The sequence below is a fragment of the Oncorhynchus nerka genome, unplaced genomic scaffold (genome assembly GCF_034236695.1).
Source record: "Oncorhynchus nerka isolate Pitt River unplaced genomic scaffold, Oner_Uvic_2.0 unplaced_scaffold_2118, whole genome shotgun sequence".
In the NCBI taxonomy this organism is placed as follows: Eukaryota; Metazoa; Chordata; class Actinopteri; order Salmoniformes; family Salmonidae; genus Oncorhynchus; species Oncorhynchus nerka.
In genome coordinates, this window is record NW_027039207.1 from 28,109 (window position 1) to 50,207 (window position 22,099).

Sequence of the window (22,099 nt, forward strand, 5' to 3'; positions counted from 1 at the left end):
CTCATGGCATTCTGCCAGACACCTGGTTGAAACAGCTCTCATTCGCTCCCCCTTCACAGTAGAAGCCTGAAACAAGGTTCTAAAGACTGTTGACATCTAGTGGAAGCCTTAGGAAGTGCAATCGGACCAAATTTACACTGTATCTTGGATAGGCAAAGAGTTGAAAAACTACAAACCTCAGATTTCCCACCTCCTGGTTGGATTTTTTTCTCAGGTTTTTGTCTGCCATCTGAGTTCTGTTATACTCACAGATATCTTTCAAACAGTTTTAGAAACTTCATAGTGTTTTTTTAAACTAATAATATGCATATCTTAGCTACTGAACAGTAGTCCAGGTGCGATAAAACTAGGGACCTGCCTTGTTGATAGTGTTGTTAAGAAGGCAGAGCAGCTATTTATTATGGACAGACTTCTCTCCATCTTAGCTACTGTTGTATCAATATGTTTTGACCATCACAGTTTCCAACCCAGGGTTACTCCAAGCAGTTTAGTCACCTCAACTTGCTCAATTTCCACATTATTCATATTGAGACGTAGTTGAGCCACATACGTTTTTCCAGCAGCAGACTATGATCGATAATGTCAAAAGCTGCACTGAAGTCTAACAAGACAGCCCCCACAATCATTTTAGCATCAATTTCTCTCAGCCAATCATGAGTAATTTGTGTAAGTGTTGAGTGTCGAGTGTACTTCTCAAACATAATTTTGTCCCGAAGTTTGTTGACAGGCTGACTGGTCAGCTATTTGAGCCAATAAAGGGGCTTTACTATTCTTTAGTAGCGGAATGACTTTAGCTTCCCTCCAGGCCTGAGGACACACACTTTCCAGTAGATTGTCAGACTCCGGTGGCTTCTCATTGTTGAAAGACAACTATCTTTTTACCAACTTTACGGAATTCAAAAGTACATTTCTTGTCTTTCATAATTTGGTCAGATATACTTGGATGTGTAGTGTCAGCATTTGTTGCTGGCATGTCATCCCCAAGTGTGTTTATCTTGGCAATATCAGTGGGTTTTGTGATAAGAGACATCTGATTCAATGTATGAAGGAGCCGAGTTGGCTTTTTTTCTCATAATTTTGTTTAATGTGCTCCAAAGCTTTTTACTATCATTCTTCATATACTTTCTCTTTGTTTCATAGTATAGTTTATTTGTATTTAGTTTAGTCACATGATTTCTTAATTTGCAGTACATTTGCCAATCAGTTGGGCTGCCAGACTTATTTGCCATTCCTTTTGCCTCATCCCTCTCAACCCATACAATTTTTCAATTCCTCATCAATCCAAGGAGATTTAACAGTTTTTACAGTAATTTCCTTAAATTTGGGCTTATTAGTAAGTGGAATAATCCATTTAATAAATGTGTCAAGTACAGCGTCTGGTTGCTCCTCATTACACACCACAGACCAGCAAATATTCTAGAAATAGCATTACACAATCAACATCTTGATCAACTCTATGCAAATGAGATGTGTCCTGGAGGAGGCTACGACCCCCTTCTCATGTAATGGGGTAGGGCCTTCTCAAGGACCCCGGAATGCACGGACGGTGTTAGTGGGAGAACAGGAAGTTCCGGGATGGCGCGCACCATTCTTCAGTATAAAGAAAGCGCTAGAACGATGCGGTCTAGAAGATAATCTTCGTGTCCGTTTCTATGTATTACTACAGGTATGTAATAGCACGTTTAAACCGTCTAAATAATATATTTACTTGAGATTTCTGAATTCGTTTGGCAAGTTATTGGTTTTGTATAAAATTCACGAGCTGGTAAAATGGCGGCACCATTCTGTTTGCGTCAACGGACTTTTTTTTTTTTTTTACTGCAACAATAATAACAATATTACACATCAATACAGGGACATTCCTGTGAATACAGTGACACAAATCCATGCAGAGATTATCAATTTTCTAAATGTGTACTAATATTCAGACACATTAAGTTGTTTCTATCTGTATCTATAAATGTTACTATTGTGTGAAAGGGTAATACTATTGGTTTTGATTTAAATAATACAGTGAAGACAAGGTTATTCAGGATAATACTACATAGTGCTGCCTAAAACAAAAGGCAACCGTGTACTAAATGGTTTTTGAGTCGTTTATCCGAATTCAGGAAATCTACTATAGATTAAGTGCATTTAATTTGTGTAGCCTGATTTTAAAGTGTATACTTTGTCTAATTTGAATTAATGAATGTTTTGTCAATGCTTACCTACCTCATCTGTTGAAATCAGATCAATGCTTGACTTCGACAGGAGCTCACCGGAGCTGAGTATCTGCACCTCAAAATTCTACTGTTTGAGCTCATGTTCTTCTTATAGAAAACTAGCTCAACAGTATTGTGGAGCTCCTGCACCTAAATATAAACCATATTTTTAGAGAATAAAGTGCCAGAACTGTCAAGACTAACTTTTGTGTCTGTTTCTCTTTATTACTACTGGCTGACTCAGATTAAGTCTGAAGTCGGTAACATCAACAGTGACGACAAACACAGCCTGCCTCTCTCCTTCCACACTGAGTTCAAACCTACAGTCACTGGGTCCTGATTGTGACAGTGGAGCCCAGTTTGCACTGCAGGGTCCAGAGATGGCATCAGTGAAGATGGAAGACTGCAGTCAAACACTGGAGCTGAATGTCAACATTAAAGATGAAGAAGAGGAGGAGAAGATTGGGACATCTGTTTCTCATGGTAAGAGCAGGTTCTAAGTTTGTTGTTCGTTCCAACTTCCCACTATGTATGAAAAATATGTTTTTACCTTTTATTTAACTAGGCAAGTCGGTTACGAAAAAAATCTTATTTTCAATGACTGCCTAGGAACAGTGGGTTAACTGCCTGTTCAGGGCAGAATGACAGATTTGTACCATGTCAGCTCGGGGATTTGGACTTGCAACCTTTAAGTTACTAGTCCAACATTCTAACCACTAGGCTACCCTGCCGCCCCAATGTTCCTCACAAAGGAAACACAGGTTTTTTAGATGTATTAAAATTTCAAAACAGAAATACCTTTATTTACGTAAGTATTCAGGCCCTTTGCTATGAGACTCAACATTGAGCTCAGGTGCATCCTTTTTCCATTGATCATCCTTGAGATGTTTTTACAACTTGATTGAGAGTCCACCTGTGGTGAATTCAATTGATTGGACATGATTTAGAAAGGCACACACCTGTCTATATAAGGTGCCACATTTGACAGTGCATGTCAGAGTAAAAACCAAGCCACGAGTTTGAAGGAATTGTCCATAGAGCTCCATGAAAGGATTATGTTGAGGCACAGATCTGGGGGAGGGAACCAGAACATTTCCAAATAAAAAGTGTAATATGCAGATACTTCTAAGAACTACAGCCAATAAAAATAGAGGATTTACAGTTCCAATGCTTCTAGAATCACCGGTTTGTAAAAACTCACAAAACTGATCCCAAATATTATGACACTCTGGGGCTTTCTTTTTCACTATATAAGTACATTTTTCAAGAGCCAGGCTTGATGTTAATTAAGTGAGGGAACTGACGTACTTCCTGTGGAGAGCAATTACACATCTAGCTTGTAATAGACCGAGGTCAACCATTTTCTTTTCTCTCCTATGTAAATCGATACTATCTGGGTAAAGATTTCGGAGGGACAGTTTAGGGATTAGTGGTATTGGGGTAGAGGTCATCTCAGAGATATAACGCAGTACTGAGCTCCAAAATGTTTGTATCTCAACACATTCCTCCAGGCAATGATACAAGGTGCCTAAATGTGTGTTACATTTAACACACAGGTCTGGGGTTTTAGGGTCAAATTTGTGGAGCTTAACAAGGTGATATATGTTCTCATTATCCAATTGTATTGCAACAATCTCAGGCGGGTGTTTATTGTCTGTATCTGAGCTCTACAGCATATCATACCCCAATACACTGTACATATCCAAAAGTGGACCTAGAAGTTTGTCCTTAATTATCTTCTAAATATCTATTGGGAGCCCGTCTGGACCTGCCTCTTTACCTCCCTTCCTATTGAAAATAGCATCAGATATTTCAACACCATCCAATTCCTTTTCCAGATCCAATTTAGTGTCTTCTGAAATAGAGGGAACATCAATACCTGATTAGTTCTCAGGAGATTCAGAGTTGTAACGTGTGTTGTAGTAGGAAGCAAATGTTTGGTTTATTTCTACACGATCTATTGATAATTGTCCTTGTTAATTATGAATTGCAGGAATGGCTTGGCCTGAATTTAACTTCTAAATGCGCCAGGCCAGCAATTGACCAGGTTTTTCACCTTGATCATAGGACTGTTTCAGCCTAGTTAAGCTGTTTACAGCCTTTGAGGTGGAAAGTTCTTCATACTGAGCTTTAAGAGCAAATCATTCCTTGTTTACTTCTACTGAGTTGTCTCAAAAAGTTTCCCTCTCCAATTCTCTGGTTTTGCTGTCCAGCGCTCATTTTCTGATTTAAATTTCATTGAGTTGATTTGAAACTGGTAGATTGTAGTTTCCCCCTCCAATATATGCTTAGGAGGCTTTCAATCTGGTACTCACTGACGTTTAGTTAGTGTTCAATACATGACAAGATCCTGAGGGCCGTTGTCCTGCTATTCATCTGCCGCCATCACCTCATGTTTTCAGCATGACAACGCACAGCTCCACGTCGCAAGGATCTGTACACAATTGATAATGCTGAAAATGTCCCAATTCTTCAATGGCCTGCATACTCACCAGACATGTCACCCTTGGAGCATGTTTGGGATGGTCTGGATCAATGTGAACGACAGCTTGTTCCAGTTCCCGCCAATATCCTGGAATTTCACACAGCCATTGAAGAGGAGTGGGACAACATTCCACAGGCCACAATCAACAGCCTGAATAACTCTATGTAAAGGAGACGTGTCCCAGAGGAGGCAGTAGCAGCTACCCACTTCTCCAGTGCTTCATTTGTAAATTGGGAGGTCCTGGAACCAAAAGTGATCCCACGGGGGGACCTGGGGGGCTCTGAGGTACTGGCAAAGAGTAGTGGTGTGGAGCTGCTTGCAGAAGTTGCACACATGGAGTACATTTATTGTAGCCTGGAGTCCTGGAAAAATGTGGCCTTTTGTAAACAGATTTCTTGCGGTTCTACATAATTTTAGATGGCTGGAGACTTGCAGATTTGTTAAAATACCTCTCAATGACCAAAATGACAGACTACTTTGACACTGACAAACAGAATCTGAGATCAATAAAAACAACCTTGTCCATCAATAGCCTAGGCCAGGTGTGAGGAGAAACACATTGTACAATATGAGGAGGAAGTTATAGTCCTAAACAAGCTTTCCAGTTTCACTGACTCACCCAATGATGTGCAGCTCACTCACCAGACAAAAGCTTATCTATCTTGCTTTACTTTGTAAAAACAATGCTGTTCTCTCAATAGACCTATTTGGAAGTTGATAACTTGGTAACAGACAGATTTGTATGTTCTATTCAGCAGGATCTATTTGCTTTACAACCTGTGTTTTCTAGCGATGGTATTAGAAATATTATAGGAAATAAATGATGAAGTGCAATGGTGGAGAGATGAGTTGTCGGCTCATGTCTATAACAACACAGAGGGAGAGAGATCATCCAAAGTGAATCTCCTTTTAGTTCTGTGAGAGATACAGACGTGCTTCTCTCTCACCACAGCAATGGTCTAAATAGGCTACAATGTTGCATAAACCTGAGACAGCCCAACATGAATCAATTCTTAGAACATCAGGCACGTTTTCACATTACGTTTTTTTTTAGGAGGCATGACAATTGCAGAGGAATCCAAATGTAATTACTGATGGCTTTTATTATGATTTTTACATTGCAAATAGTGGAAATGTATTTTTCATGCCACAAGAGCTTGGTTACCTGATCCTGACAAATAACGAAAGAACGAAAGACTACAAAACTGAGAGGTGCCGGAAGATCCGGCTCAAATTAAGTACCGCCCTTCTCATATAATGGGGTAGGGACATAATAATCCCTGAAAGCACGGAGGGTTGCACCATGTTTTTTATAACTAAACCGGTCGGTTCCAATGGGAAGAGATGAGTCATTGTGGGCAGAGCCAAGCACACTCTAGCGAGATCCTATTGGCACGTCCGAGCACACATCAGCATATTTATGTTAGGGAACGCCTCCTCTGTAAATATTTATTATGAATCCCCATTAGCTGATGCTGTTTTTTTAAAATAAAATTGTACTGCGTACTTATGGAATAGAGTTCCATGTAGTGGTGGCTCTATGTAGTACTGTGCGCCTCCCATAGTCTGTTCTGGGTCACAGTGGGCAGAGCCAAGCACAAGGTAACGAGATCCTATTAGCGCGTTCTAGCTCACGTCTGCATTTTTCTGTTAGGGAACACCACCTCTGTGAAGCCCTCGTGTGCAATAACTCAAGTCACCTTTGCGTTACTTCTAAACAAAGCGATTTATAAAAAATATATAAAAAATAAACTTCTGCAACGGGCAAGGTCTACAAAACGTAGTTCACTCTGTTCATAACAGATTTTAGTTTGGTAGTGAGGTGAAGCATGCGCTTAGCGTTTCCAATTTATCTATCGGGCGAAATGTCTGTCTCATTGTTCTATATGTGGCTGCACTGTGGTAGTGGTGGAACAGGAAGTTCCAGGCACGCACCATTCTTCAGAATAAATAAAGCGCGAGAACTGTGATGTTAAGACGATAACCCTTGTGTCTGTTTATATGTATTACTACAGGTTTGTAATGGCACGTTTAAACTTTCTAATTTCGAAAAAACATGTCATACCATGCTAGGTAGCATCCGTTAACGTATTATCACGTTTGGTAAAGGGTGATGTGTTATTTTTGTGTCAAACCGAGTGAACGTGATACACATAGATAGTCACATAGCTAGACACTTCGGGTTTGTCTGAATGGGTGTACATCATTTCCCCAAGGACATTTAATAAAGAATCAATTTATTTGAGATTTCTGAGTTTGTTTGGCATGTTTTTGGTTTTGTGTAAAATTCACGAGCTGGTAAAATGGCGGCGCCCACTCGGTCTGCGTCAACGAACTAAAGAAAGCGGGTGCAGAGAGACATTTTCACGGTTGCACTACAGCTTTGAAGCTGTAAGGATTATCAGTTTTCTACATGTGTACTAATATTCAGACACATTAAGTTGTTTCTATCTTTTATCTATAAATGTTACTATGGTGTGAACAGAAATACTATTCGTCTCCTTCCACAGTGAGTCCAAACCTACAGTCACTGGGTCCTGATTGTGACAGTGGAGCCCAGTTTGCACTGCAGGATCCAGAGATGGCATCAGTGAAGCTGGAAGACTGCCATCAAACACTGGAACTGAATGTCAACATTAAAGATGAAGAAGAGGAGGAGAAGATTGGGACTTCTGTTTCTCATGGTAAGAGGAGCAGGTTCTACGTTTGTTATTTGTTCCAACTTCCCACTGTTTATGAAAAACTGCGGTAGAACTGTTTCAATGAGAAGGTAGACATTATTTCATGCTACTCAGACTTGCATGGTTTGACACCAGTATTGCCAACAAGTAGACACACTGCCAGTGTTTTTTTAAATGTCTATGAAATGTGTCTGTGTAGTTACTGTCGTGGAAATATTGAATCAAATATTTCTCAAATCCTGGAGCTTGTGAATTCAAATAGACTTTATTACAAAAGTGACAAAGCCGAGCAATTCCATGGAAGAACTGATTCTCCATTCTCAGTACTCAGCTTTTATACAGTTTTACCCATATATAACAGTGTCACTCCACTTTATGTAAAATATTAATTCCTTCTAGCTTTGGCCACCCTAATATTGCTGTCTTTCTTATTGCCTCAGACATTTGGGCATAGATTATATTGGTGGTGTGACACACACTCTTACTGCAGGTCTAAAGGTGCCTATAACTGATTAGCTGATGTTCCTGTCCAAAGGTCTTCACAAGTTCAGGCTGATGTTGTCTATGTATGATTAACCCATGTGCATGTCCAGTAGCCTTCACAAGATCAGATCTGGCCCAGACCAGTCACGTCTGTGTTGATCTACCTTGCCTCATCCACACAGATTCTGCCTATGTTCCGTTCTTTACATTTCTAATGGTTAACTCAATGTTGATCCAGCTCTGTACATTCACATGGGCTCAGCCTTCATTCTGCTTACACATGTCTAATATTTAACCTTATATCCATTCTTCTTTCTACTTCAAAGAGAACACTATAGGTACTGAAAACACCAGATGACTGGAAATACTCTAACATTACTCACCCTTGTGATAGTGAGTGGAGGATGACACGCCCCTTTTTTGTTAATGTTGCAAATGACTATTGTAGCTGGAAACTGTTATTTATTTTTTATGATTTGTTTAATGGAATATCCACAGGCGAACAGAGGCCCATTATCAGCAACCATCACTCCTGTGTTCCAATGGAATGTTGTGTTAGCTAATCCAAGTGTATCATTTAAAAAAAAAATGGTTTTCTAATGATCAATTAGCAGTTTTAAAATGATAAACTTGGATTAGCTAACACAACGTGCCATTGGAACACAGGAGTGATGGTTGCTGATAATGGGCCTCTGTACGCCTATGTGGATATTCCATTAAACAAAATCAGCCATTTCCAGCTATGATAGTCATTTACAACATTTAACAATGTCTACACTGTATTTCTGATCCATTTTATTCAACACAAATGTTTACTTTTCTTTCGAAACAAGAACATTTCTAAGTGACCCCAAACTTTTTAAATGTAGTGTATGTCACCCAGTACAGCCAGAAGAGGACCGGCCACCCCTTTGGGCCTGGTTCCTCTCCGTTTCTTCCTTGGTCCCTGCTTTTCTAGGGAGTTTTTCATAACCACTGTGCTACATCTGCATTGCTTGCTCTTTTGTGATTTTTAGTCTGGATTTCTGTAAAGCATTTTGTGACAACTGCTAATGTAAAAAGGTACATTTGATTGACATGTACAGTACCAGTCAAACGTTTGGACACCTACTCATTGAAGGGTTTTTCTTTCTGCATTGTAGAATAATAGTGAAGACATCAAAACTGAAATAACATATATGGAATCGTGTAGTTAAAAAAAAGTGTTAAACAAATTAAAATATATTTGAGATTCTTCAAAGTAGCCACCCTTTGCCTTGACAGCTTTGCAAACTCTTGGCATTCTCTCAACCAGCTTCATGAGGAAGTCCCCTGGAATGCATTTCAATTAACAGGTGTGCCTTTGTAAAAGTTATTTTTTGTTATATCTTTCCTTAATGCATTTGAGCCAATCAGTTGTGTTGTGACATGGTAGGGGTGGTATACAGAAGAGCCCTATTTGGTAAAAGACCAAGTCCATATTATGGAAAGAACAGCTCAAATAAGCAAAGAGAAATTACATTCTATCATTACTTTAAGACCTGAAGCTCAGTCAATCCGGAACATTTCAAGAACTTTGACTGTTTCTTCAAGTGCAGTCGCAAAACCATCAAGTGCTATGATGAAACTGGTTTTCATGAGGACCGCCACAGGAATGGAAGACCCAGAGTTACCTCTGCTACAGGGGATAAGTTCATTAGAGTTACCAGCCTCAGAAATTGCAGCCCAAATAAATGTTTCAGAGTTCAAGTAACAGACACATCAACATCAACTGTTCAGAGGAGACTGTGTGAATCAGGCCTTCATGGTTGGATTGATGCAAAGAAACCACTACTAAAGCACACCAATAAGAAGAGACTTGCTTGGGCTAAGAAACACGAGCAATGGACATTAGACCTGTGGAAACCAGTCCTTTGGTCCGATGAGTCCAAATTTCAGATTTTTGCTTCCAACCGCCGTGTCTTTGTGAGACGCAGAATAGGTGACTGGATGATCTCCGCATGTGTATTTCCTACCGTGAAGCATGGAGGAGGTGTGATGTTGTGGCGGTGCTTTGCTGGTGACACTGTCTGATTTACTTAGAATTCAAGGCACATGTAACCAGTATGGCTACCACAGCATTCTGAAGCGATACGCCATTCCATCTGGTTTGGGCTTACTGGGACTCTTTTGTTTTTCAACAAGACAATGACACAACATACCTCCGGGCTATGTAAGGGCTATTTGACCAACAAGGAGAGTGATGGAGTGCTGCATCAGATGACCTGGCCTCTACAATCACCAGACCGTAACTCTATTGAGTTGGTTTAGGATGAGTTGGATTGCAGAGTGAAGGTAAAGCAGCCAACAATTGCTCAGCATGTGTGTGAACTTCAAGATTGTTGGAAAAACATCCCTGGTGAAGCTGGTTGAGAGAGTACCAAGAGTGTGCCAAGCTGTCAAGGCAAGGGGTGGCTACTTTGAAGAATCTAAAATACAAGCTATTTTGATTTAACACTTTTTTTTTGGTTACTATATGATTCCATTTGTGTTATTCCATAGTTTTGCTGTTTTCACTTATTATTCAATGTAGAAAATAGTAAAAATAAAGAAAAACCCTTGAATGAGTAGGTGTGTCCAAACATTTGACTGGTTCTGTATATTACACCAACTGACTGGTTCTTCTTATGTTCACACAGGAGATCATGTTGAGACATTCTCTACATCCAGAGAGCAACAGCAGGAAGATCACAGAGCTAACAGGTCTCACCACTGCCCACATTGTGAGGAGATTTTCCCAATTCTATCAAAGCTAAAAATACACCTAAAAATACATACAGGAGAGAATCTGTATTTCTGCACTGACTGTGGGAAGAATTTCACCACATCAAGGGCTATGATAGTTCACCAGAGAGTACACACAGGAGAGAAGCCTTTCTCCTGCTCTGACTGTAGGAAGAGTTTCTCTCAATCGAGCCACCTAAAACAACATGAACGTATACATACAGGAGAGAAGCCTTACTCCTGCTCGGTCTGTGGAAATAGTTTCTCTGGACGGGGACATCTAAAACAACATGAACGTATACACACAGGAGAGAAGCCTTACTCCTGCTCTGAATGTTGGAAGAGTTTCTCTCACTCGAGCCACCTAAAACAACATGAACGTATACACACAGGAGAGAAGCCTTACTCTTGCTCTGACTGTGGAAAATGTTTCACACAATCGTCTCAGCTGAAAGTTCACCAGAGAACACACACAGGAGAGAAGCCTTACTCCTGCTCTGACTGTGGAAATAGTTTCTCTCACCTGGGCCACTTTAAAACACATGAACGTATACACACAGGAGAGAAGCCATACTCCTGCTCTGACTGTGGAAAATGCTTCACAACATCAACTGAGCTAAAAGTTCACCAGAGAACACACACAGGAGAGAAGCCTTGCTCCTGTTCTGACTGTGGAAAATGCTTCACAACATCAACTGAGCTAAAAGTTCACCAGAGAACACACACAGGAGAGAAGCCTTACTTCTGCTCTGACTGTAGGGTGAGTTTCTCTCAATCCAGCCACCTAAAACGTCATGAACGTATACACACAGGAGAGAAGCCTTACTACTGCTCTGACTGTGGAAAATGTTTTAAATCATCAGCTGAGCTAAATGGTCACCAGAGAACACACACACGAGAGAAGCCTTTCTTCTGCTCTTACTGTGGCAAGAACTTCTCCCGATTGGCCAATGTAAAAACACACCAACGGCTACACACTTGAGAGAAGCCTCATCAGTTCTCTCACACCAGCTAAGATTTGTCACTCCACTTAATTCTCATGTCATAAAATAATTGGCAACGTTGAATTGGATCAAATGAAGAAAGTGTAGAACACTATTGTAATCATATTGTTTCTCACTGTGAGAGAACTGTGCAGAGGAAAAGGAGCATTACAGAATGTTAGCCTCTCTTTACTGATCAGTGTGCATCTTGTCAGTTTTGCTGTGTTTTTTTTAGCCCACGTCCATAGAGACACATACCAGCTCTACTGGTAGCACCGGTACTACCAGCAGTACCGCACCTGTTGACTGCACAAGTTGTTCTGCTTCCACGAACACATCCAATACTAGCATCAGTAATTCTACGTTTGTTGTTAGCCCATCTAGCATGGACACTGACAGTTGTGAATCTGATGCAGCCGCAGAGCTTCTGCCCCTTTACCCAGGAAAGCACTGAACAGCAGGCGGATGTTGGACCATCGTAGAGGTGCAAATATGGTGAGAACTACATTGATTTGGGGTTCACATATATTGGGAATAGTGCCTTTCCTCAGCTACAGTGTGTTATATCTCACAACTCAATGAAAAATCCACTCTTAACCACTCTTAACTAGAAACAAAACATGCCAATTTGAAAATAAGCCACAGGAGTTTTTTGAGCGAGAGTTGAGACTACTTTCGAGTAGTAAGACATGTATAAAAGCTGCAGATACCATTAATAAGAAGGGGCTAGAAGCGTCTTGGTGAGTTACCAAGTGTCTAGGACAGGCAAGCTCCATACTATTATGGAGGACTTAATTCTTCCTGCTTCTGTAGATATGGCTGGGGGAAAATGTTTTTAAAAATTATTCCGTTTCATGATGCATCAGTGACATGGCAGATGTTTTGAAACAATTACTGCTTCGCATACAAGCCAGTGAATTCAGTGGGATGAGTCAACAGACAGGGCCTGGCACAGCTCCTGGTACATGTCTGTTACCTTTTTGGGGGGTCAATTAAGGAAGACATCCTCTTCTACAAACCACTGGAAACCAGGACAACAGGATATCTTTTTAAAGTACTGGCCAGCTTTGTGACATCAAATGGACTTTGGTGGTCAAGATGTGTTGGTATCTGTACTAATGGCGCAAATGCCATGACAGGGAGACATAGTGGAGTGGTAACGGGCGTGCAAGCACTTACTCCCGATGCTACTTGGGTTCACTGCAGCATCCACCGAGAGGCTCTTGCTGGCAAGGGAATGCCTGACCGCTTAAAATACGTTTTGGGGACTACAGTGGAAATTGTTGACTTTGATAACATGGATAACACACAGGTCTTTCATCATTGTATGATTTATTTTGTGTGCAAATGAACTCAAGCTTATGGTCAATGTCACATGTGATCTAGCAAAGCACCTGAGTGAGTTTTGGTGTGCAAATACGCAGGTACTTTCCTGAAACGGATGACACAAACTAGATTCGTTATCCCTTTCATGCCCTGCCTCCAGTCCACTTACCGATATCTGAACAAGAGAGCCTCATCAAAATTGCAACATGCGGTTCTGTGAAAATTTAATTTAATCAGAAGCTAATGCCAGATTTCTGGATTGGGCTGTGCTCAGAGGAGCCTACCTTGGCAAATCGCGCTGTTAAGACACTGATGCCCTTTGGAACCACGTACCTATGTGAGAGTGGATTCTCGGCCCTCGCTAGCATAAAAACTAAATACAGGCACAGACTGTGTGTGGAAAAGGATTTAAGACAACTCTGCAATGTTGGGTTGTATTGGAGAGAGTATGTGCATCCTTTCAAGCAAACCCTTCTCATTAACCTGCGGTGAGTCTTTCACAATTTTCAATGAGCAAGGAAGGTTTAATATGTAAAATGGCTAAATAAAGAGCAAAATGTATTATTATTATTATTATTATTTGTGCCCTGGTCCTATAAGAGCTCTCACTTCCCACGAGCCTGGTCGTGACAAACTCACACTCATTCTTATGTTTAATAAATGTAGTGTGTGTGTGTGTGTGTGTGTGTGTGTGTGTGAGAAAGGCTTACAATATTTGAGAGCACGCTGACCCTGATGCTAGAGGGGGTACGCAGCTGGAGGTTGAATGTTTGAAGGGGTACGGGACTATAAACGGTTTGGGAACCACTGGTCTAGATCGTCCAAGTTCCTGCTGTGTCATGCTGATGGGAAGACTAGGCTATGGATAAAACCATGAGTACATGCATCCATGCCGTGTGTCAACATTGCAGGCTGGTGGTGATGGTGTGGGGTGTGTTTTCAGGGCACACATTGGGCCCCTTGTGGAGCAACGTTTTAATGCCACAGGATATCTAAACATTATTGCCAATCAGGTGCATCGCTTTGCAGCAGCAATGTATCCAGCTATGGATTTTTTCAGCAGGATTATGCCCCAAGGCTTGTCCAGGAATGGTTCCATGGGAACCATGACAGGGAATTCAGTTTACTGCAGTGGCCTGCCGAGTCACCAGATCTCAATCCAATTGTGCATCTGTGGGAGGAGATGGAACGAGCTATTCAGAGTAGACGTCCACTCCCAGCCAACCCGACACAACTGTGGGAAGCATTGGAGTCATCATGGCCCAGCATCCCTGTGGGTTTCTTTCCACACCATGTGGAGTCCATGGCCTGACGAATTGAGGCTGTTCTGAGGACAAAGGGGATTGCAACTCAATATTAGGATGGTGTTCCTAATGTTTTGTACACTCGGCGACAAAGGAAAGTATTCAGACCCCTGGACTTTTTCCACATTTTGTTACAAAAATTCCTCAATCTACACACAATAGCGCATAATGACAAATTGAAAACAGTTTTTTAGATTTTTTTTCTGGTAAATAATAAATAAGTATTCATACCGTTTTTACTATGGAGACTCAATTATACTCAGGTACATCCTGTTTCCATTAAGTATCCTTGTGATGTTTCAATAACTTGATTGGAGTCCACTTGGTAAATTCAATTCAAACAGGCACATACCTGTCTATATAAGGTCCTACAGTTGACAGTGCATTTCAGAGCATAGTGAAGCATGGTGGTGACAGCATCATGCTGTGGGTATGTTTTTCAACGGCAGGGACTGGGAGACTAGTCAGGAACGAGGGGGAAGTTGAACGGAGAGCAAAGTACAGAGAGATCCTTGATGAAAACCTGCTCCAGATTGCTCAGGACCTCACACTGGTCCACCTTCCAACAGGACAACGACCCTAAGCACACAGCTAAGACAATGTTTGCAAAACTGTTTTTGCTTTGTAATTTTGGGGTGTTGTATGGAGATTGATGAGGGGAAAAATGATTTATTAATCTTTATTATAAAATGTAACGTAACAAAAGGTGTAAAAAGTCAAGGGGTTTCAATACTTTTTGAATGCACTGTATCAGATAAAGAAGTTTTTTTTTTTAACCTTTATTTAACCAGGCAAGTCAGTTAAGAACAAATTCTTATTTTCAATGACGGCCTAGGAACAGTGGGTTAACTGCCTGTTCAGGGGCATAACGACAGATTTGTACCTTGTCAGCTCGGGGGTTTGAACTTGCAACCAATGTGATGTTCAGTTTTCAGCATTAGTTTCGGTGGATTATTTTTATATTACCAAATACGTTTTGTTTAATGATAAACAGGCTATGAATTGACTAGTTAAAATTGAGTATTAAATTGTCTTTTAATGCTAGATTCATTGTTTTAGAGATTGATTAATATATTTTAATAACTGTTGAATTTAATTGATATAATATTTGTACATTAATTTGTTCTGGGCAACATCTTCTCTTGTGTATAATTTTAAATGAAACAAACTGTTTTAAATTATATGGTGTCTATATATGAACCAAATTTGATCCCATTCACATTATCACAAACAAATGGCCCACACTGTGTATATATAATTGTTGACGTCCGATGGTCATTCTTATGGTGGGTTGCAAGATGCAGGATCCTTCCAAGTTGAACCCACCAGAGGGGGACTGTCATGACGGTCCTGTGAGGATCAGGTTACAGTGGATCCCGGTTCTACAGAGAGATCTCTCCCTCCCTCCCGAAGAGGGGGAGAAGTATAGAGGTATTGATGGGGGGGGGGTTTATGCCCTCACGCCCATCGTAAATTATAATGCAACAGCCCAACTCCATTCTGTTCTCTAATGTGTGAGACTGGAATGTCTGTGTGTCTTAGGAAGAGTTTACAGCCCAAAACTACACAACATCAAATAAATGGACTTCGGGACATGTATTTTTGATCAACCAAATGGTGGAAACAATGATGGATAGAATATGAAAATAAATGTCTATTTTAAGATGATCTTAAGTTAGTTGAGGATGTTATAATGAAAACATTAACTTGAAGAGTTTTCATACTGTATATGTGATGTTTACATTCTTTGTGTCGAGAATATGCAGATGAAAGAGGATGTTATGGTGATAAGACTGATTTTAGTTGTCTAAACGAGATCATAGAGAATCCTAATACCTTGTAACTAGCTACGCCCCAGGGAACCCAGAGAGTGTGTCATAAAGATGGAAATGCCCCTTTCTACTCCAGGATATAAAACACGAGTAAGAATTTACATATCAGACTAAGTTGACCACGCGCTGCAGCTGAGGTCTACTGCTAGTCGTGACCCCGAAACGCAACACGAGGTTGAAGACAAAGTAAATCTCTGAACAATCAAGTTTATGGTGGAGAAGCTATTCTAAGTACTGTATCTAGGAAGTTGAACTTGAGCTATTTTCAAGTCACCGGTTGTCTACACGGTCCTCTTACCCACGCCGGGAGCATCGACACGCCTGATTAGCCTCCTCAGAAGCTGGAAACTGACAACTAAGAGAAAGGACATTGTGACATAGTTTGGAAAATCAGAGACTTACACCTGAAGACGAATGAACAAGGCGTTGGCCAAACCTTTCCCACTAAGCGGAACTCGACCCACAAAGAGACACCCAACAGAGACTTTCAACACATAAATACATGCATTACACTTTTTAAATCGTAACAGGGGCAGTTCAGGGCAAGGTGTTAGGGCTGAAACTAAGCATAGTTTACAAATGTATCCAAGTGTTGAATTTCTCTCTTTCTCTCTGTGTGTGAAGCTCCATCTTGCATTGGTCCACTAGGGACCTGTTTCCATTTTATGAAGTTTTAACCAATAACCTAGACTGTTTGTGTATATTTATTTTATGTTATCATATAACTGGTTAGTAAATAAATAATAATCTAAATTTGTGTGGTACGGAATAATTAGTGAGACCCGGGTTTGTGCAGATTTACTAATTATGCGACATTCAGAATGAGACTGAGGAAATGAATTAATTGATGACTGCTATGAAATCTATGTAATCTTTGAGTTAATTTGCGAAACGGTTACTCATTAAACAAGCTTTTCCCGTGGTGCTCCAGGTTACTGAGTTAATTGTTACAGAATTAATTTAATCACGTAATAATAAACAGCTAATTATTCGATAAATAGCATGTCATCACATTAACAATAACGTTGCGACATATTGATGCCCCCGTGCGAGGAATCTAAAATAAAACTAGGCCTCACTGTTGAATTCAGTACATAGGAATTGTGTAGCAAGTTACTCACACCAATCATGATTATTGTTGAGAGTGGTGTTTGTGGTTTTTCTTTTTCACCCAGATACTAGTGTAGCGAGATTGACTCGTGTTGTATATCTGACACACATCAGTGTGTAGGGGATTTACTGAATGCTATGAGCTGGGGCATATGTACCTGACGATGCAGGCATTCTGAGAAAAATACTAGTTGGGCCCAATGTAGTGTTATTTCTGCCTATTGCGTTCAGAAGCGAGTAGACTTGGTCATAATTAATTTCTCGAGCATGGACACAGGGCCGTTTAAAATTTGGGTAGATATTGGCTTGACCAAGTTAGTAATTATCTCTGTCTCGTGTTTTCATTGGTGTGAGTCAACCAACCGTGTGTTTGTGTTTTCCTCACGTTCCGGTTAATCGCAAAAAATATTGCTGAAAGGTTGAACGTGAGACGTCACTTAGTAAACCCGTTCTCTTGTTGGAGCGGAGTCTGACTTTCCAGCACAAGTGAAGCTAAGCATTGCACCAAATGCTAAGCTAACAAGGGGGAGCAGCCGTTTTTTGTTTCCCCCTTTGTTCAAAGTGAAATCCCGTGCCGTGCGGGAATCCCATGTGATTTCAGCTTGTGCTATCAGTGACCTCTGGTGGTGAAGAATCGCCAGTAATTGTTTTAAATATCTCCGGTTACACGGCATGATATGATTTTCAACTTTCCACATAAACTTAGATTAACCTCTTGAAACTAGGGGGCACTATTTTCATTTTTGGAAAAAATAACGTTCCCAAAGTAAACGGGCTATTTTGTCAGGACAAGCTGCTATATGCATATAATTGACAGCTTAGGATAGAAAACACTCTAAAGTTTCCAAAACTGTAAAAATATTGTCTGTGAGTATAACAGAACTGATAGTGCAGGCGAAAGCCTGAGAAAAATCCAATCAGGAAGGGACTCTTATTTCGAAAGCTCTGCGTTCCTATGCGTCCCTATTGAGCAGTGGATGAGATATCAACCAGATTCTCTTTTCTATGGCTTCCCTACTGTGTCTAGTGTCACAATACATAGTTTCGGGCTTTTATTTTGAAAAATGAGCCTGGACGACAACATTGCGTCAATGGTCAGCTGGAGGCTCTCAGAGTGTTTTGTGCGTAAAAGATAAATGCGGCCATTGTTTCTCCCTTTCCTACTAAGAAGCCACCTGTCCCGGTTGATATGTTATCGAATAGATATTTGAAAAACACCTTGAGAATTGATTTTTAAAAACATTTGCCATGTTTCTGTCGATATTATGGATCTAATTTGGAATATTTTTCGGCGTTGTCGTGACCGCAGTTTCCGGTGGATTTCGGAGGTGTTTCGGCTATAAAAATCATCTTTATGGGACAAAATGAACATTTGCTGTCTAACTGGGAGTCTCGTGAGTGAAAACATCTGAAGCTCATCATAGGTAAATGATTTAATTTGATTGCTTTTCTGATTTTCGTGACCAAGCTGCCTGCTGCTAGCTAGGCATAATGCTATGCTAGGCTATCGATAAACTTACACAAATGCTTTACTTGCTTTGGCTGTAAAGCATAATTTCAAAATCTGAGATGACAGGGTGATTAACAAAAGGCTAAGCTGTGTTTCAATATATTTCACTTGTAATTTTATGAATATTTTCTAGTAATATTTTTTGTCCGTTATGCTAATTAGTGTCAGTTGATGACAATTCTCCCGGATCCATACAAAGCTGACTACAATTTCAGTTTTGTCCTCCAGAAAAGAAAGAACAAATATTACAACAAATGTAATGGTTAAACTCAAATATATTGATTAATAAAATAACATTCTTCACGGATTAAAAAAAAGTATAATATTTATTAATGATATTATGAATAGAAATGGAGGTGTTGTGTCATATGCGGTTGTCGAAAAAAAAAAAATATATATATATATCTCTTCTCAATCCAAATTTACAACCAACTGATTGCAGCACTACCACACAAATGGAGGGGGCAGGTGGAAAAGGGAACTTGTTTGCCTGCCATATATTAAAGATACAAATTGGCTGAAAGGAATTGGTATAAATAGAAAAATATACCAGTTTCATCTGAGGACAAAAATGTTGACAGCTGAGCCATACAGGTTGCAAAATAAATTTGAGGAAATGTTCGATGTACCAATTCCATGTCACATGGTTTATGAACTGGTATAAAAAACTACACTTGACTCAACACTTTGTTTTTCAATTTAAATTATTATATAAAAGTCTTGCCACCAACAGAATGCTATATATATGGGGCATACAACAATCTCAGCTCTGTACATTTTGTTGCGAAGAGACAGAATCAATAGATCACTTAGTTGGGTATTGCCCCTATGTAGCTTGTTCCTGGTCACAGGTTCAGGAATGGTTAAAAAATCACAACATGCACTTAAAATTAACCTTACAAATAGCAGTGTTGGGTGATCTGGAAAGCCATAGCCAATCAATAAATAATACAACACTCGTAGGAAAGGTTTTCATCTTTAGCTCACAATCTGTGGATAATATACGATTAGAAAGATTCATTTTGTAAAATATCACAGCACAATTTAAAAATATACAGCACATGTAAACCAAACAAGGGCAGTCTATGGTGTTAGGTGGGATGGGCTGAGAGTGGCTGAGGGTTGGGATTAAAGACTTTGTTTGGTAATGTATTGTTGTTATATATAAAAATACCATCTATGTAAAAATGTATTGGTAAAATGTCCTCAGCATTATAAATATGTCCAGAACAAGCCATTTTTAAGACCTGAATATGTGTGTGTGTGTGTGGGTGTGTGTGAGAAACAAGGAATGTGTGTGGGTGTGTGTGTGTGTGTTAGAAACAAGGTCCCTTGGGCATTGTGTCCATTTCAGGCTTTAAACAACAATTAAACAGCCATCTATATAATGTTTCTCAGCCTAGTTTCCTATTGAGTTCTCTTTATATGTACAGGCACAGAGCTTCCAGATGGCTCCAGCCTAAGGATTTTCAGTGCATGTACACGGGGGAGATTAGAACCCCAAAGAAAAGATCCTAAAGGTACTTTCAGATTCAGGTTTATCATGACAGCCGCTTTATGAAAGGCATTTACTTATGGCTAAACAGCTTCTACACAGTTTATTAATTAATGCTGTGGGATGAAATTAGGTGTTTCTAGGAGGTCTTAAACAGATCTACAGTGAAACAAACATGTACACTTTACACACATATTTATTGACTTTTAAAAAGACCACAGTAACATGACAGAATTTGTGCAAAGGCAACGAAATCTGCTAGGGGATATTAAATGTACAACAGTAGTATTCTGTAACAAGCAATACGTGTTAAACATGAGGCACATGCAATCATGACCGCCTCTTTATGAAAGGCCTTTAATTAGGTGTTTCTAGGAGGGCTTAAACAAATATACAGTGAAACAAACATGGACACTTTACACACATTTTTATTGACTTTTAAAAAGACCACAGTAACATGACAGAACTTGTGCAAAGGCAACGAAATCTGCTAGGGGATATTAAATGTACAACAGTAGTATTCTGTAACAAGCAATACGTGTTAAACATAAGGGACATGCAATCATGACAGCTGCTTTATGAAAGGCCTTTACTTATGGCTAAACAGCTTCTACACAGCTTATTAATTAATGCTGTGGATGAAATAGGTGTTTCTAGGAGGTCTTAAACAGATCTACAGTGAAACAAAATACTTTACACACATATTTATTGACTTTTAAAAAGACCACAGTAACATGACAGAATTTGTGCAAAGGCAACGAAATCTGCTAGGGGATATTAAATGTACAACAGTAGTATTCTGTAACAAGCATACGTGTTAAACATGAGGCACATGCAATCATGACCGCCTCTTTATGAAAGGCCTTTAATTAGGTGTTTCTAGGAGGGCTTAAACAAATATACAGTGAAACAAACATGGACACTTTACACACATTTTTATTGACTTTTAAAAAGACCACAGTAACATGACAGAATTTGTGCAAAGGCACTTGAAATCTGCTAGGGGATATTAAATGTACAACAGTAGTATTCTGTAACAAGCAATACGTGTTAAACATAAGGGACATGCAATCATGACAGCTGCTTTATGAAAGGCCTTTACTTATGCTAAACAGCTCTACACAGCTTATTAATTAATGCTGTGGGATGAAATTAGGTGTTTCTAGGAGGTCTTAAACAGATCTACAGTGAAACAAACATGTACACTCTACACACATATTTATTGACTTTTAAAAAAGACCACAGTAACATGACAGAATTTGTGCAAATGCGATTTAAATCGGCTAGTAGATATTAAATGTACAACAGTAGTATTCGGTAACAAGCTAATACGTGCAGCAACATGAGGCACAGGCAATCATGACAGCCTCTTTTATGAAAGGCCTTTAACTATAGCTAAACAGTTTTCTACACATCTTATTCATTAATGATGTGGGCATACCCAGGATTTACAGGCGGGGCGTTTGATCTACACAGGAGGGAAAACTTACGGAGTTATGATGGAGCGGGCAAGCGTCTTTGAGTTGGTGAATTCAAACGAATAATGGTCTTGTAGCTCCCTTCAGTAACCACGAGCACAACCGTTCCATGATTTTAACAGCGGCTTTATTCTCAGTTTCAGCGAGAATTATCCCCTTCAGTGAGAACTATAAAGTAAATTAAAAATGATTAAGCACACTCTTACAACATTATCTTAGGAGTGACTTATTAGCTTGGTATAACTCTGAAGTGCTTACATACATAACAGTTTAACCGGCGTTATAACGGGTTCAGATTAAACACATGAATAAAGGAAAAAATACCTCATTAGCTGCTTATTACAGAAGGGAGGAAATCAAACTTCACACTTATTATTCCTGGCATGAATTCACACTTCATCCTAACATACACTCTTCAATTATTTTAGTTAACAGCCACCCATGGTTGAATTTGGTACTTTTTCTT

The 22,099-nt window shown here is 39.7% G+C and overlaps 1 protein-coding gene across 2 annotated transcripts; it reads left to right on the forward strand.

The window, feature by feature from the left end:
- Positions 1-2,444: 2,444 nt before the first annotated feature.
- Positions 2,445-19,744, forward strand: LOC135567351 (zinc finger protein 501-like). 2 transcript variants are annotated; one of them, XR_010462336.1, is made up of 4 exons: positions 2,445-2,687; positions 7,200-7,373; positions 10,511-12,073; positions 18,460-19,744. XR_010462336.1 is itself a non-coding variant. In XM_065014780.1 (3 exons), the coding sequence occupies exons 1-3, from the start codon at positions 2,585-2,587 to the stop codon at positions 11,575-11,577; spliced, it is 1,344 nt and encodes a 447-aa protein (XP_064870852.1). In that variant the 5' UTR covers positions 2,445-2,584; the 3' UTR covers positions 11,578-16,793. The 2 variants fall into 2 exon arrangements, 1 of the variants encoding a protein (XP_064870852.1); XM_065014780.1 differs by lacking the exon at positions 18,460-19,744 and having other exon boundaries at positions 10,511-16,793.
- The last annotated feature ends 2,355 nt before the right edge of the window (positions 19,745-22,099 follow it).